At 42.0% G+C, this 15,599-nt stretch overlaps 1 protein-coding gene across 1 annotated transcript; it reads right to left on the reverse strand.

Annotated features, from left to right (window-relative positions):
- Positions 1–14,203: 14,203 nt before the first annotated feature.
- On the reverse strand, positions 14,204–14,860 carry LOC138372645 (uncharacterized). Its single transcript, XM_069338142.1, has one exon. It carries the CDS (start codon positions 14,858–14,860, stop codon positions 14,204–14,206), a length of 657 nt encoding a protein of 218 aa, XP_069194243.1.
- Positions 14,861–15,599: the final 739 nt, after the last annotated feature.

Below are 15,599 nucleotides of genomic sequence, written 5' to 3' on the forward strand. Positions count from 1 at the left end.
GGTCGATTCCTCTGAGGATTTTGTAGGTTGTGATCATGTCTCCCCTTACTCTTCTGTCTTCCAGTGTCGTAAGGTGCATTTCCCGCAGCCTTTCCTCGTAACTCATGCCTCTTAGTTCTGCGACTAGTCTAGTGGCATACCTTTGGACTTTTTCCAGCTTCGTCTTGTGCTAGACAAGGTACGGGGTCCATGCTGGGGCCGCATACTCCAGGATTGGTCTTACATATGTGGTGTACAAGATTCTGAATGATTCCTTACACAGGTTCCTGAACGCTGTTCTGATGTTAGCCAGCCTCGCATATGCCGCAGACGTTATTCTTTTTATGTGGGCTTCAGGAGACAGGTTTGGTGTGATATCAACTCCTAGATCTTTCTCTCTGTTCGTTTCATTAAGTACTTCATCTCCTATTCTGTATCCTGTGTTTGGCCTCCTATTTCCACCACCTAGTTTCATTACTTTGCATTTACTCGGGTTGAACTTCAACAGCCATTTGTTGGACCATTCACTCAGTCTGTCTAGGTCATCTTGTAGCCTCCTACTATCGTCCTCAGTTTCAATCCTCCTCATAATTTTTGCATCATCGGCAAACATTGAGAGAAACGATTCTATACCCTCTGGAAGATCATTTACATATATCAGAAACAGTATAGGTCCAAGGACTGACCCCTGCGGTACTCCACTCGTAACGTCTCGCCAATCTGAGACCTCACCCCTCACACTGACTCGTTGTCTCCTGTTACTTAGGTACTCCTGTATCCAACGGAGTACCTTCCCTTTCACTCCAGCCTGCATCTCTAGTTTTTTCACTAGCCTCTTGTGTGGCACTGTGTCAAAGGCTTTCTGACAATCCAAAAATATGCAGTCTGCCCACCCTTCTCTTTCTTGCCTTATTTTTGTTGCCTGGTCGTAGAATTCAAGTAACCCTGTGAGGCAGGACCTGCCATCCCTGAATCCACGTTGATGCTGTGTTACAAAGTTCTTTCGCTCCAGATGTTCCACTAGCTTTCTTCGCACAATCTTCTCCATCAACTTGCATGGTATGCAGGTTAGGGACACTGGTCTGATGTGTGTGTGTGTGTGTGTGTGTGTGTGTGTGTGTGTGTGTGTGTGTCTGTGTGTGTATGGGTATGTGTGTGTGTGTGTGTGTACTCAGCTAATTATACTCACCTAATTGTGCTTGTGGGGGTTGAGCTTTGTCTCTTTGGTCCCGCCTCTCAACTGTCAATCAACTGGTGTACAGATTCCTGAGCCTACAGGGCTCTATCATATTTACATTTGAAACTGTGTATGGAGTCAGCCTCCACCGCATCACTGCTTAATGCATTCCATTTATTAACTACTCTGACACTGAAAAAATTCTTTCTAACGTCTCTGTGTCTCATCCGGGTACTAAGTTTCCACCAGAGTCCTCTTGTTCGTGTCCCACCCGTGCTGAAGAGTTTGTCTTTGTCCACCCTGTCAATTCCCCTGAGAATTTTGTAGGTAGTTATCATGTGTCCCCAAACTGTGTGTGTCTGTGTGTGTGTGTGTGTGTAATTACCAAAGTGTAGTTACAGGATGAGAGCTACGCTCGTGGTGTCCCGTCTACCCAGCACTCTTTGTCAAATAACGATTTGAAACGACGGACGGTTTTGGCCTCCACCACCTTCTCACCTAACTTGTTCCAACTGTCTACCACTCTGCTTGCGAAAGGGAATTTTCTTACATTTCTTTGGCATCTTTGTTTAATTAGTTTAAATCTATGACCTCTTGTTCTTGAAGTTCCAGGTCTCAGGAAATCATCCCTGTCGATTTTTTTCAATTCCTGTTACTATTTTGTATGTAGTGATCATATCTCTTTTTTTCTGTCTTCTAGTTTTGGCATATTTAATGCCTCTAACCTCTCCTCGTAGCTCTTGCCCTTCAGTTCTGGGAGCCACTTAGTAGCATGTCTTTGCACCTTTTCCAGTTTGTTGATGTGCTTCTTAAGATATGGGCAACATACAACCACTGCATATTCTATCTTTGGCCTAACAAAAGTCTTGAACAATTTCTTTAGTATTTCTCCATCCATGTATTTAAAAGCAATTCTGAAGTTAGAAAGCATGGCATAGGCTCCTGGCACAACGTTCTTTATTTGGTTCTCAGGAGATAGTTTTCTATCTAGAACCACTCCTTGATCTCTTTATCAGAATTCTTTAAGGATTTCTCACATAATTTATAGGTTGTGTGGGGGGTCTATGTTCACCTATTCCACATCCCATAACATGGCATTTATTCACATTCAATTCCATATGCCAATTGGTGCTCCATATATTATTTTGTCCAGGTCTTAAAGGGCATGACAATCATCTAAGTTTCTTATCCTTCCTATTATCTTAGCATCATCAGCAAACATGTTCATATAATTCTGTATTCCATCTAGTAGATCATTTATGTAGTCAATAAACATCACCGGTGCAAGAACTGAACCCTGTGGTACTCCACTTGTGACATTTCTCCAGTCCGAAATAATGCCTCTGGTGCCCTCATTTTTCTATCAGTCAGAAAAATTTTCATCCATGTTAGAAGCTTACCTGTCACTCCTCCAATATTTTCCAGTTTCCAGAACAACCTCTTATGTGGAACTCTGTCGAAAGCCATTTTAAGGTCCAGATAGATGCAGTCATCCCAACCATCTCTTTCTTGTAAAATCTCTGTTGCTCTATCATAGAAACTGAGTAAATTCGATACACAAAATCTTCCAGATCAAAAACTATACTGTCTGTCTGATATTATATCACTTCTCTCCAGGTGTTCTACCCACAATTTTTATTATTATTTCCAATATTTTGACTATTACACTTGTCAATGATACAGGTCTATAATTGAGGGGGTCTTAGCTGTTGCCACTTTTAACTTTTGTAGATTGGAACTATGTTAGCCTGTTTCCACACATCTGCTACGACTCCTGTACACAGGGATGTCTGAAAAATTAGCCGAAGTGGTATGCCGAGCTCAACTGCACATTTTCTCAAGAGTCCCATGGTGAAAATCCATTTGGGCCATCTGCTTTGTTCCTACTTAGCTCCACGAGCATTTGTTTCACTTCGTCTCTAGACACCTCTATGTGCTCTATGTCGTTCTCTGGAATTCTTATTGTGTCTGGTTCCATGAAGATCTCATTTTGTACAAATATTCTTTGGAACTTTTCGTTCAACATTTCACATATTTCCTTTTCATTTTCCGTGTATCTGTCCGCCCTTTTCAACCTCTGAATATTATCCTTTACCTGCAGCTTGCTGTTAAGGAATTTATAGAAAAGGCCTGGATCTGATTTATATTTGTCTGCTTTACCGTTTTCAAAGTTCCTCTCTGCCTCTCTCCTTACTGACGTGTAGTTGTTTCTCGCATCTTTGTATCGTTGGTATGTATGGGGGTTTGGCCTCTTCCTATAATGATTCCATGCCTGTGTCTTTTGATTTCTGGCCCTCTCGCAATTTCTGTTGAACCAATCCTGTTTCCTAGGTCTGCATGTCTGTTTTGTAATGAATGTTTGTGTGCCTTCATCGTATATTTTACAAAATATGGCATACTTCATATGGCATTTACTTCCTTACTTAGCAACAAGTCTGTCCAATTATACCCATGAAAAAAATTTCTAAGTTCCTCATAGTGTCCTCTCTTGAATTCGAGTTTAACAACTGTTTCAGTGTCCCCATTCTCTACTAGATTATATCGCAAAGCGTATTTAATGTCCATGGGGACGTGATCACTCTTTCCCAAGGGAGGGAGGTACTGGATGTCAAATACCTCTTCTTCTTTCCGGGTGAATATTAGATCCAGTATTGACAGAACATTCCCTTCCCTCATTCTTGTGGCCTGCTTGACGTGTTGATACATGACTGTCTCCTAGATGAGGTTTACAAATCTGCCTGTCTGAATGTCCTCTGTTCTTGCCTCGTATGCCTCCCAGTCTATTGCCTTAAAGTTGAAGTCCCCTAGTACCAACAATTGGGATTTATCTTTGTCAGCTCTTACCATAATCTCTTTCATGACCATTATTAGGCTCTCTCGTTTGTCATCCAATTCTTCCTTTGTCCATGTGTTGTTTGTTGGTGGGCTGTAGGCATTTAAAAATATCAGTGTGTCATCTTTATTCTAGATCTGCAATGCCATTATGTCAATATCTCGAGGGTTTTCAATTATTAACTCTCTTACCTTCAGGTGTTCTTTCACCAGCACAGCCACTCCTCCTCCCTTCCTAGTTTTTCTGTCATGTCTCAAAACTGAGTAGCCCTTTGGGAATATGTCCTCATTTAAAATATTTTCCTCAGTTTCGTCTCTGTTAATGCAACAATATCTGGGACTTTGAGGCTTGATTATATTCTTCAACTCCTATATTTTCGATCTCACTCCATCTATGTTGGTGTATACTATTTTCAGGAACATGTTCCCCTTCCCTTTGTTCTTTACACCCCTTTCCTTTAATGATTTTGTTGCTCGGTCTTTATGTACCATTTCACAAGCTTTCCAGTCCCTGACACTTTGTAGAAAAAAATAATTTCTTTCTTCTTCATTTCTATCCCCATTTAGACGTTTCGCTTCATTGAGGTTCGTTTTCAGCTTTTCTCTGTCCTCCTTTGAGAGGTCTTGTCTTACTGACTAAAGTTTTCCATCTTCGTCACATTGCAATTTTCTGGCATTCAAAAGCACTTCTGTCATATACTTCACTCCATTAAACGTCACCCTTAAGGGGCGGTTCTTGTCTTTCTCATATTTTCCTATCCTCCTAGAATCACAGACATGCTCCTTGGAATTTAGGCCTTCTCCTAATCCGACTATTTTTTCTACGATTTTCATCTCTTCTGCTGCTCAGTCTACCCTAGAGGAAATTTCCTTCTCTAAACATCCAAAAGCTATTATGGACTTACTTCTATCTACAGTGTTTTGTACCAGTTTCCTGTTGTGTGTGTGTGTGTGTGTGTGTGTGTGTGTGTGTGTGTGTGTGTGTGTGTGTGTGTGTGTGTGTGTGTGTGTGTGTGTGTGTGTGTGTGTGTGTGTGTGTGTGTGTGTGTACTCACCTAATTGTGCTTGCTGGGGTTGAGCTCTGGCTCTTTGGTCCCGCCTCTCAACCGTCAATCAACTGGTGTACTGATTCCTGAGCCTACTGGGCTCTATCATATCTACATTTGAAACTGTGTATGTAGTCAGCCTCCACCACATCACTTCCTAGTGCATTCCATTTATTAACTACTATGACACTGAAAAAGTTCTTTCTAATGTCTCTGTGGCTCATTTGGGTACTCAGCTTCCACCTGTGTCCCCTTGTTCGCGTCCCTCCAGTGTTGAATAGTTCATCCTTGTTTACCCGGTCGATTCCCCTGAGGATTTTGTAGGTTGTGATCATGTCCCCCCTTACTCTTCTGTCTTCCAGTGTCGAAAGGTGCATTTCCCGCAGCCTTTCCTCATAACTCATGCCTCTTAGTTCTGGGACTAGTCTAGTAGCATACCTTTGGACTTTTTCCAGCTTCGTCTTGTGCTTGACAAGGTACGGGCTCCATGCTGGGGCCGCATACTCCAGGATTGGTCTTACATATGTTGTGTACAAGATTTTGAATGATTCCTTACACAGGTTCCTGAACGCCGTTCTGATGTTAGCCAGCCTCGCATACAGCCTTGTGTGTGTGTATGTGTGTGCAAGCACCTAGTTGTGCTGGCGGGGGTTGAGCTCTGGCTCTTTGGTCCCGCCGATCAACGGTCAATCAACTAATGTACAGGTTCCTGAGCCTACTGGGATCTATCATATCTACACTTGAAGCTGTGTATGGAGTCAGCCTCCACCACATCACTTCCTAATGCATTCCATTTGTCAACTGCTCTGACACTGAAAAAATTCTGTCTAACGTCTCTATGGCTCATTTGGGCACTCAATTTCCACCTGTATCCCCTAGTGCGTGTGCCCGTTATGTTAAAAAGTCTGTCTTTATCTACTCTATCAATTCCTCTGAGAATCTTTTATGTGGTGATCATGTCCCCATTAACTCTTCTGTCTCTCAGTCGCGTGAGGTTTAATTCCAGTAGTCTCTCCTCGTAGCTCATACCCCTCAGTTCAGATACTAGTCTGGTGGCAAACCATTGAACCTTTTCCAATTTAGTCGTATGTTTGACTAGATATGGACTCAATGCTGGAGCCGCGTACTCCAGGATTGGTCTGACATATGTTGTATATAATGTTCTGAAAGATTCCTTACCCAAGTTTCTGAAGGCCGTTCTTATGTTAGCCAACCTGGCATATGACGCTGATGCTATCCTCTTGACATGAGCTTCATGGGACAGGTCTGGCGTGATATCAACCCCAAGTCTTTCTCTCTCTCTGACTCTTAAAGTATTTCATCTCCCAAATGATACCTTATATCTGGTCTCCTACTCCCTACACCTATCTTCATTACATTACATTTGCTTGGGTTAAACTCTAACAACCATTTGTTCGACCATTCCTTTAGTTTGTCTAGGTCTTCTTGAAGCCTCAAGCAGTCCTCCTCTGTCTTAATCCTTCTCATAATTTTGCCATCGTCAGCAAAAATTGAGAGGATGAGTCTATACCCTCCGGGAGATCGTTCACGTATATCAGAAACAGGATAGGACAGAGTACAGAGCCCTGTGGGACTCCACTGGTGACTTCACGCCAATCTGAGGTCTCACCCCTCACTGTAACTCTTTGCTTCCTATTGCTTAGGTATTCCCTTATCCACTGGAGCACTTTACCAGTTACTCCTGCCTGTCTCTCCAGCTTATGTACCAGCCTCTTATGGGGGCCTGTATCAAAGGCTTTCTGACAGTCCAAAAAAATGCAGTCTGCACAGCCTTCTCTTTCTTGCTTAATCTTTGTCACCTGATCATAGAATTCTATTAAGCCCTTAAGGCAAGATTTACCCTCCCTGAACCCATGTTGGCGATTTGTCACGAAGTCCCTTCTCTCCAGATGTGTTACTAGATTTTTTCGCATGATCTTCTCCATCACTTTGCATGGTATACCAGTTAAGGACACTGGCCTGTAGTTCAGTGCCTCTTGTCTGTCTCCCTTTTTGTATATTGGTACTACATTAGCAGTCTTCCATATTTCTGGTAGGTCCCCCGTCTCCAGTGACCTACTATACACTATGGAGAGTGGCAAGCAGAGTGCCTCTGTACACTCTTTCAATACCTATGGTGAGATCCCGTCTGGACCAACAGCCTTTCTCACATCCAGATCCCTTGACCTCTTCTCTCATAATTTCGAACCCTTCCAAGGCCGCCTGGTTTACTGCTCCCTCTCCTAGTGCAGTGACCTCGCCATGTTCTATTGTTAAGACCTCCTGGAACCTCTTGTTGAGTTCCTCACACACCTCTTTGTCATTCTCTGTATACCTGTCCTCGCCTGTTCTAAGTTTCATTACCTGTTCTGTCACTGTTGTTTTCCTCCTAATGTGACTGTGGAGTAGCTTTGGATCGGTCTTGGCTTTACTTGCTATATCATTTTCATAATTTTTCTCTGCTTCCCTTCTCACACTAACATACTCATTTCTGGTTCTCTGGAATCTCTCTCTGCTTGCTGATGTACTGTTATTTCGGAAGTTCCTCCACGCCCTTTTGTTCAGTACCTTTGCTTCCATACATGCCCTGTTAAACCATGGATTCTTCTTTTGCCTCTCGGATTTTCCCTTTGGGTCGGGATAAACCTGTTTACTGCCTCCTCTGTGTGTGTACTCACCTAGTTGTACTCACCTAGTTGTGTTTGTGGGGGTTGAGCTCTGGCTCTTTGGTCCCGCCTCTCAACCGTCAATCAACAGGTGTACAGATTCCTGAGCCTATCGGACTCTGTCATATCTACACTTGAAACTGTGTATGGAATCAGCCTCCACCACATCACCCCCTAATACATTCCATTTGTCAACCACTCTGACACTAAAAAAGTTCTTTCTAATATCTCTGTGGCTCATTTGGGCACTCAGTTAACACCTGTGTCCCCTTGTGCGTGTTCCCCTTGTGTTAAATAGACTGTCTTTATCTACCCTATCAATTCCCTTCAGAATCCTGAATGTGGTGATCATGTCCCCCCTAACTCTTCTGTCTTCCAGCGAAGTGAGGTTTAATTCTCGTAGTCTCTCCTCGTAGCTCATACCTCTCAGCTCGGGTACTAGTCTGGTGGCAAACCTTTGAACCTTTTCCAGTTTAGTCTTATCCTTGACTAGATATGGACTCCATGCTGGGGCTACATACTTCAGGATTGGCCTGACATATGTGGTATACAAAGTTCTGAATGATTCTTTACACAAGTTTCTGAATGCCGTTCGTATGTTGGCCAGCCTGGCATATGCCGCTGATGTTATCCGCTTGATATGTGCTGCAGGAGACAGGTCTGGCGTGATATCAACCCCCAAGTCTTTTTCCTTCTCTGACTCCTGAAGAATTTCCTCTCCCAGACGATACCTTGTATCTGGCCTCCTGCTCCCTACACCTATCTTCATTACATTACATTTGGTTGGGTTAAACTCTAACAACCATTTGTTCGACCATTCCTTCAGCTTGTCTAGGTCTTCTTGAAGCCTCAAACAGTCCTCTTCTGTTTTAATCCTTCTCATAAGTGTTTACTAGTTGTGTTTTTACGGGGGTTGAGCTTTGCTCTTTCGGCACGCCTCTCAACTGTCAATCAACTGTTTACTAACTACTTTTTTTTTTTTTTTTCCACACCACACACACACACCAGGAAGCAGCCCGTGACAGCTGACTAACTCCCAGGTACCTATTTACTGCTAGGTAACAGGGGCATTCAGGGTGAAAGAAACTTTGCCCATTTGTTTCTGCCTCGAGCGGGAATCGAACCCGCGCCACAGAATTACGAATCCTGCGCGCTATCCACCAGGCTACGAGGCCCCATAACTCCATGCAGGGTTTTGTGTGTTTGTGTGTGTGTGTGTGTGTGTACGTACCTATTTGTACTCACCTATTTATGTCTGCAGGATCGAGCAGTGACTCTTGGATCCCGCCTTTCGAGCCATCGGTTGTTTACAGCAATGACTCTGGTCCTTTTTCCCTCTCATACCTAGTTTTAAAATTATGAATAGAATTTGCTTCCACAACCTGCACCTTAAGTGCATTTCATTTTTCCACTACTCTCATGCTAAAAGAAAACTTCCTAATATCTCTGTGACTCATCTGAGTTTCCAGCTTCCACCCATGTCACCTCATTCTGTTACTAATCTAATTGACAGAATAGACATAGACATTTCGTCTATGTCTATTCAGTCAATTCCCCTGAGTATTTTGTACGTTCCTATCATATCCCCCCTCTTCCTTCTCTTTTCTAGTGTCGTAAGGCTCAGTTCTTTCAGGCACTCTTCATACCCCATCCCTCATAACGCTGGGACGAGTCTCGTTGCAAATTTCTCAACCTTTTCCAGTTTCCGTATGTGCTTCTTCAGATGGGGACTCCATGATGAGGCAGCATACTCTAAGACTGGCCTCACGTAAACAGTGTAAAGCGCCCTAAATGCCTTCTTACTTAGGTTTCTGAATGATGTTCTAACTTTTACCAGTGTACAGTACACTTCTGTCGTTATCTTATTTATATGTGCCTCAGGAGATCGATTAGGTGTTACGTCCACGCCCAGGTCTCTTTCTTGTGTCGTCACAGGTAGGCCGTTCTCCTTCATTGTGTACCGTTCCTTTGGTCTCCTATCACCTAGTCCCAGTTCCATAACTTTACATTTGCTTGTGTTGAACTCCAGGAGAAATTCCTCTGACCATCTCTGCAACCTGTTCAAGTCCTCTTGGAGGATCCTACAATTCTCATCTGTCACAACTCTTCTCATCAACTTTGCATCATCCGCGAACATCGATACGTAGGACTCTACTCCCATAAACATGCCATTAACATATATTAGAAATAGAATTGGTCCCAGCACCGAGCCTTGAGGTACTCCAATCGTTACTGTTCGGTATTCAGACTTCTTGCCCCTTCTTGAGGTTATCTTAAGATGATTTCGGGGCTTAGTGTCCCCGCGGCCCGGTCCTCGACCAGGCCTCTACCCCTAGGAAGCAGCCCGTGACAGCTGACTAACTCCCAGGTACCTATTTACTGCTAGATATCAGGTGCATCAGGGTGAAAGAAACTCTGCCCATTGTTTCTCGCCAGCGCCCGGGATCGAACCCGGGACCACAGGATCATGCATCCAGTGTTCTGTCCGCTCAGCCACCGGCTCCCTTACCGTAACTCTCTGCCTCCTTCCTGTTAGGTAGTTCCTTATTCATGCCTTTTCTCCCACCCCCGCCTGCCTCTCGAGTTTGAATAGCAGTCTCATGTGCAGTACTGTACCAAAGGCTTTCTGGCAGTCCAGAAATATTCAGTCTGCCCAACCTTCTCTGTCCTACCTTATTCTCGTTATTTTATCATAGAATTCCAAAAGGTTTGTCAAGCAAAATTTCCCTTTCCAGAACCCATGTTGATGTTTGTCTACAAACCTAACGTTCTCTAGGTGTGCAACCAATCTTAGCCTAATTATCTTTCAAGTATCTTACAGGAGATGCTTGTCAGTGATACAGGTCTATAGTTAAGTGCCTCCTCCCAATCACCTTTCTTGAAAATCGGTACAACATTTACCCTCTACTAGCAATTGGGCAATTCTCCCGACATAAACGATTCATTAAAGATCCTTGCCAGAGGCACGCCGAGGGACTGTGCTGCCTCTTTTAGTAACCACGGTGATACTTTGTCTAGTCCAACTGCTTTAGTTGCATCCAGTGTTGTCAATTGTCTCATTACCTCCTCTGCTGTCACCTCTATATCTGAGTCTTTCATCTAGCGTAATCTCGTCTAACAATGGGAGCTGCTCAGGTTCGGTTGTAAACCTGAGCAGCTCAGGTTCACAACCGGAAACTGACATTCAGTGCCTCGCAGATTTCCTTGTCACTTTCTGTATATGACCCCTCTCTTTTCCTTAGTCTTGTCACTTGGTCGTTTACCGAAGATTATCTTCTTATATGGCTGTGTAGCAATTTAGGTTGCTTTTTCGCTTTGATCGCAATATCGTACTCATAGTTTCTTCCCGATGCTCTTATGTTAATGTAATCGTTCCTAGCTCTGATCTTGTTGTCCTGTCCTTTGTCTTCTGTACTTTCCTCCACTCCCGCTTGCTTCTCATTTTTCCTTCTTGACACAGTCTATTAAACCATGGGATATTATATTCCCTCTTACTTTTTTCCTTAGCTGTTCTTATAGATCTCTCTTCGGCTTCCTGGCATTTCCGTATGACTAGGTCCCTCATATCTTGGACTGTTTTTCCTCCAATTTCTTCTTCCCACTGCACTTCTCCCAGATAGTCTCTTATCCTCCTGTAATCCCCTTTCCTGTAGTCAACTCTCCTTTCCCAGACCTCTTATCCCATGGTCACAAGTTTGAATTCCATCATGTAGTCAAAGACACAATGGTCACTGGCCTCCTAGAAGTATTTCGTGTTCAAAAGTCCCGATGTCCTCTACGTTCTGGGTGAAAATCAGGTCTAATAGGTTTTACGTACCTATTTTTTCGTACCTATTCCCCTTCCCTGAAATTAAATTCTTATAGGTTAGTAGGTTAGTATGTACATAACGAATGTCCCGGATCTGTGTGACAGGTATGATCTGTTATCATGGGTACATCTATGTAATGATTAATTATTCTATATGTCTCTTTTGAGATCAAGGAGATACTGAATCTACAGTGAGATCAGTGTCTAGGGTCGCAGTGACATGTAACTGGATGAGTTACTAGACACTAACTGATCACTGCAGACTCACAAATCACCTCAACATCAAATGAGAAATTCTAAGTTTTTATACAAAATTCAATTTAGCCTAATGTGTAGTTCTTGCTGCACAAGTATTTTAGGCTATGTAATGATAAAAACTAAATTCCTAACCTAGCTAAATTCTAGGTAAAATAGAGAACTGAGTATATGAGCATCAGTCTCTATAAATGCAGTCAGTGGTATGCTATTGTGAGTACAGATTTAACTTGCACTCAGCTGACCCTAACTAATGTCCCTAATCTACCTAAGTAGAGGGTAAATGCGAATTATATACATTAGGCTGCAGTGCTATAACTTCTCTGGAAGTATAACTAAACAAATAAAGCAACCTAAAGATTCTAAATGAGTAATAAACCTATTCGGTTTCTATACATTAAGTTACAGTACTATAACTCTCTGGAGCTATAATTAAGTACATGATAACTTATATGAACACTGAATGTGGTCAATTATTACTGTCGAGAATAGTCTTGGGTCTACAGTGGGTTAATGACATGTGTCGCTACTAGTCACTGACTTATCCACTGAGATCCATAGAAACTAACTCGGCTAATAATAACTGAACCAGACTCAATCTGGATAAAGATAAGATGAGATTATTCTATTATGAGAAACAATTTATTTCACTTCTAATAGTCTTCTGGTAAATGTTCACTTACAGGCTGTTGCAAAATTCAATTTCGTTTGTGCTAAGATACTTCTCCAAACTGTCTCTAAGATGCTTGTGGGCAGAGACAAGAAAGCAGAAGGAGCTCAAACAAAACTGATACAACCCTGCAGGTGTATCACATTAAATGGATTACTAAATCCTAGTCCAGACGACTTGATATAAATGCAATCTTCTCTGGAAGACTTACCTAAGATACTATAAAGGCGATAAGATGTTATGAAATGCTATGAAGACTGAATGTGGTCAATTATTACTGTCGAGAATAGTTCTGGTTCTACAGTGGGGCCAATGGTATTTATCGCGGTGACTTGCAGCCAATTCTTAGGCTACTGACCACTGATTAATCCACTGAGGTCCATAGAAACCAACTCGACTAGTACTAATTGTACCAGACTCAATCTGGAATTAATGTTGGTTGTCAGCTGGCATAGGCTTCCTCAGGTTTAAGACTCTACCTGAAAGTAAGTAGCCCCCAGCTGAACTTAACAAGTTCATTCCATGCTGGCTTGTAGTTCCAGTAATGAACTGATAATAATGGTCTGCCCCTATTAATAGATCTACATTGGTGAGGTGGTCAGACTTTATCTTGGAGTCAGCCAACTAGATTCTATTTTTCTGTAAAAATTTGGTTGTGTCCCTTAGACCTTTGACATTCATGTCAAGAGGGATGTGATTAACTACTATGGCCTTAACAGGTCGGACATAACCGCCTAGGCGTACTAGTGGTTGTACTACTTCAAATTCTTGAGGTCCAGTATCTGCTAGGAATCCTGATATGTTCAATGTCACTTTACACAAGGGTTTAAGTTTTAGCTGGTTAGCTGCTTGTTTAGTGATAAACGTTCTCTGTGATCCTTGGTCGAATAGACCTCTTGTAGTGATTCTAGAATTCTTACTATTTAATTGTAGTTGTGCCGTAGGTAATACAACATTATTACGAGACTTGGTGTTAAGCACCTTAACCTCCTTTAGCACCTTACAACACTGCACAGTGTTGGAAGTATCCTGTTCCACCTGGAGTTTTGGTGATTTAGGCCTATCAACTCCAAACAATGCTGAATGATGTTGATCCTGGTGGCACCTGTTACATATGTGTAATGGGGTGGTGCATGTATTAGGATCGTGTTGCAACAAGCACCTGGTGCACTTGTGCAATTCCGTGAGGCGCTTTATCCTAGAAACGCGATCAGGAAAGTTTTGACATTGATAAATAGTATGACTCTCTTGGCAAAAGAGACAGCATCTCCTTCCTGTAGTAGATGAAGGAGTCACTAACTTGGGTGGCTTATGGACTACAGGTTTAGAAGGGCTGATAGTGTAGGTACCTACTGTGGTATTCTTCCATCTTGGAGTGGAAGTAGCGGTTTTAGATTTATTAGGCTATTTATAGGTACCTTTGGATTTGACTGTTTTATCAGTGGTTGATTTGTCAGTGTCAGGTATTATTTTCTCATGAGCTCGCATTCGATTAACTGTTATCCTTAATCCCTCGAAAATTTCATCTAAGGATAGGATATCTGTTCTATAATGGGAACAGATGGATGCTAGAATCTCCTTAGGAAACTTACTCTTTATTTCTAATTTCAATACCCACTCTGCTTTAGCTACATTTGCTTTGACACCTAGAGCTTTGATTAGAGACTCTACCTGGAGCCTAAATTCTTGTAGAGCTTCAGGTGTGGTATCAGGTGTAGGTATCGCTCTTAACTTATAATAAAGATTAGCAATAGCAATTTCTTGCTGTAATTAACTTCTAGTATTGCTGTAATTAACTTCTAGTAACTGAATAGCAGTATCGTAGTCCTCATCACTAGGGACTAGGTGTTCGACAACTGCTTTTGCTTCACCCTCTAGGGTACTTTGCAAATAGAGGAATTTATTAGGTTTGCTAATAGATTTCTTGGAGTTTACTAAGGAGTCGAATGTTTTCCAATTGCATTCAAAATTCTCATCATCTCTACCGTAGAAGTGAAGGAGATCAATTGTAGGAAGACAAACTTCCTGGAGTGTTTCACTTGTGGTTAGAGTATTTTGAGAAACTGAGTCGCTCTGCAATTTTTCTAGAGCCTGTGTTAATTTATTTAGATGATCTTGGGTACCCTCCTCAAACTTCTCCATCTCAGCATGGAAGGTATCTAGTTGATCTGGCTCAGCATTCTGTTGCATGAGGACTCTGAGATAGTCATCTGCAGCCTCATTTGTTCTTTGCAACTTTTGCTTGGCCGTCTCAATGATGTTTTGTAATGCTTTGGCTGTGGCACCTGATTGTACCAGCTGATCACACTTATTCAACTGTCTAGTCACATGGCCTTTGTGACTCGTGTATGATCTAAAATATAATAAGCAATTGCTGGACATTTCTTCTGGTGCACTGCCCGTGGATGTTGGCTTAGTTGGTGCCATGGCTTGGTAATGTAAATAACTGGGGTACTGATTCATATATACGTGGAACCAGTAGGGTTATTAATAGCCTAATATCTGATTCTTTAGTTAGGCTATGTGAATCCTACCTCACGTAGAGGTTAGCTTACCTACCTAATAGTAAACAGCTAATATCTGAGTGGTATTTAAGTGTCTACAGGAATTCCTCTGCTTAGCTCCTCATAATCAGCTTTGGATGGGTAATGACACTTCAATAACACTCAAAATGTACACAGTAAACATATATAATAAAATATAGAAAACACAATTTGTGTAAAATAATGATAATTCCTACCCTGACTTGGGTTTGCACAACAATAAATGTTGACTAGGTTGTACTGCCTTGTACAATGCTAGTCTACGAATAATCCTACCTATCTAGGTTGGCTAGTAATAATGAGTTAGGCTAGAGTTGTACATTACAAAGTACAATTCCAGTCTAAGCATTCTATTCTACATGGATTGGCATAAAATGCTATAATACTACTGATGTGCAGATTCAGGATAGTGCTATGTTTTTGTGTTTTTATAATTTTTGAGTTATATAGAGTATATGCAAGTGATTATATGTATGACAATTATTCTACTACTATAAATGATTATATATGTGGCAGATAATTTACTGCCGTAATTCTATGTGTGGCAGGTATGTTGCCATGGATTCTATGAGTGGCAGATATGCTGCCGTAAATTGTATCCTAGTACCTGATAATACTCCCTA

Source organism: Procambarus clarkii, chromosome 39 (genome assembly GCF_040958095.1).
Source record: "Procambarus clarkii isolate CNS0578487 chromosome 39, FALCON_Pclarkii_2.0, whole genome shotgun sequence".
Classification (NCBI taxonomy): domain Eukaryota; kingdom Metazoa; phylum Arthropoda; class Malacostraca; order Decapoda; family Cambaridae; genus Procambarus; species Procambarus clarkii.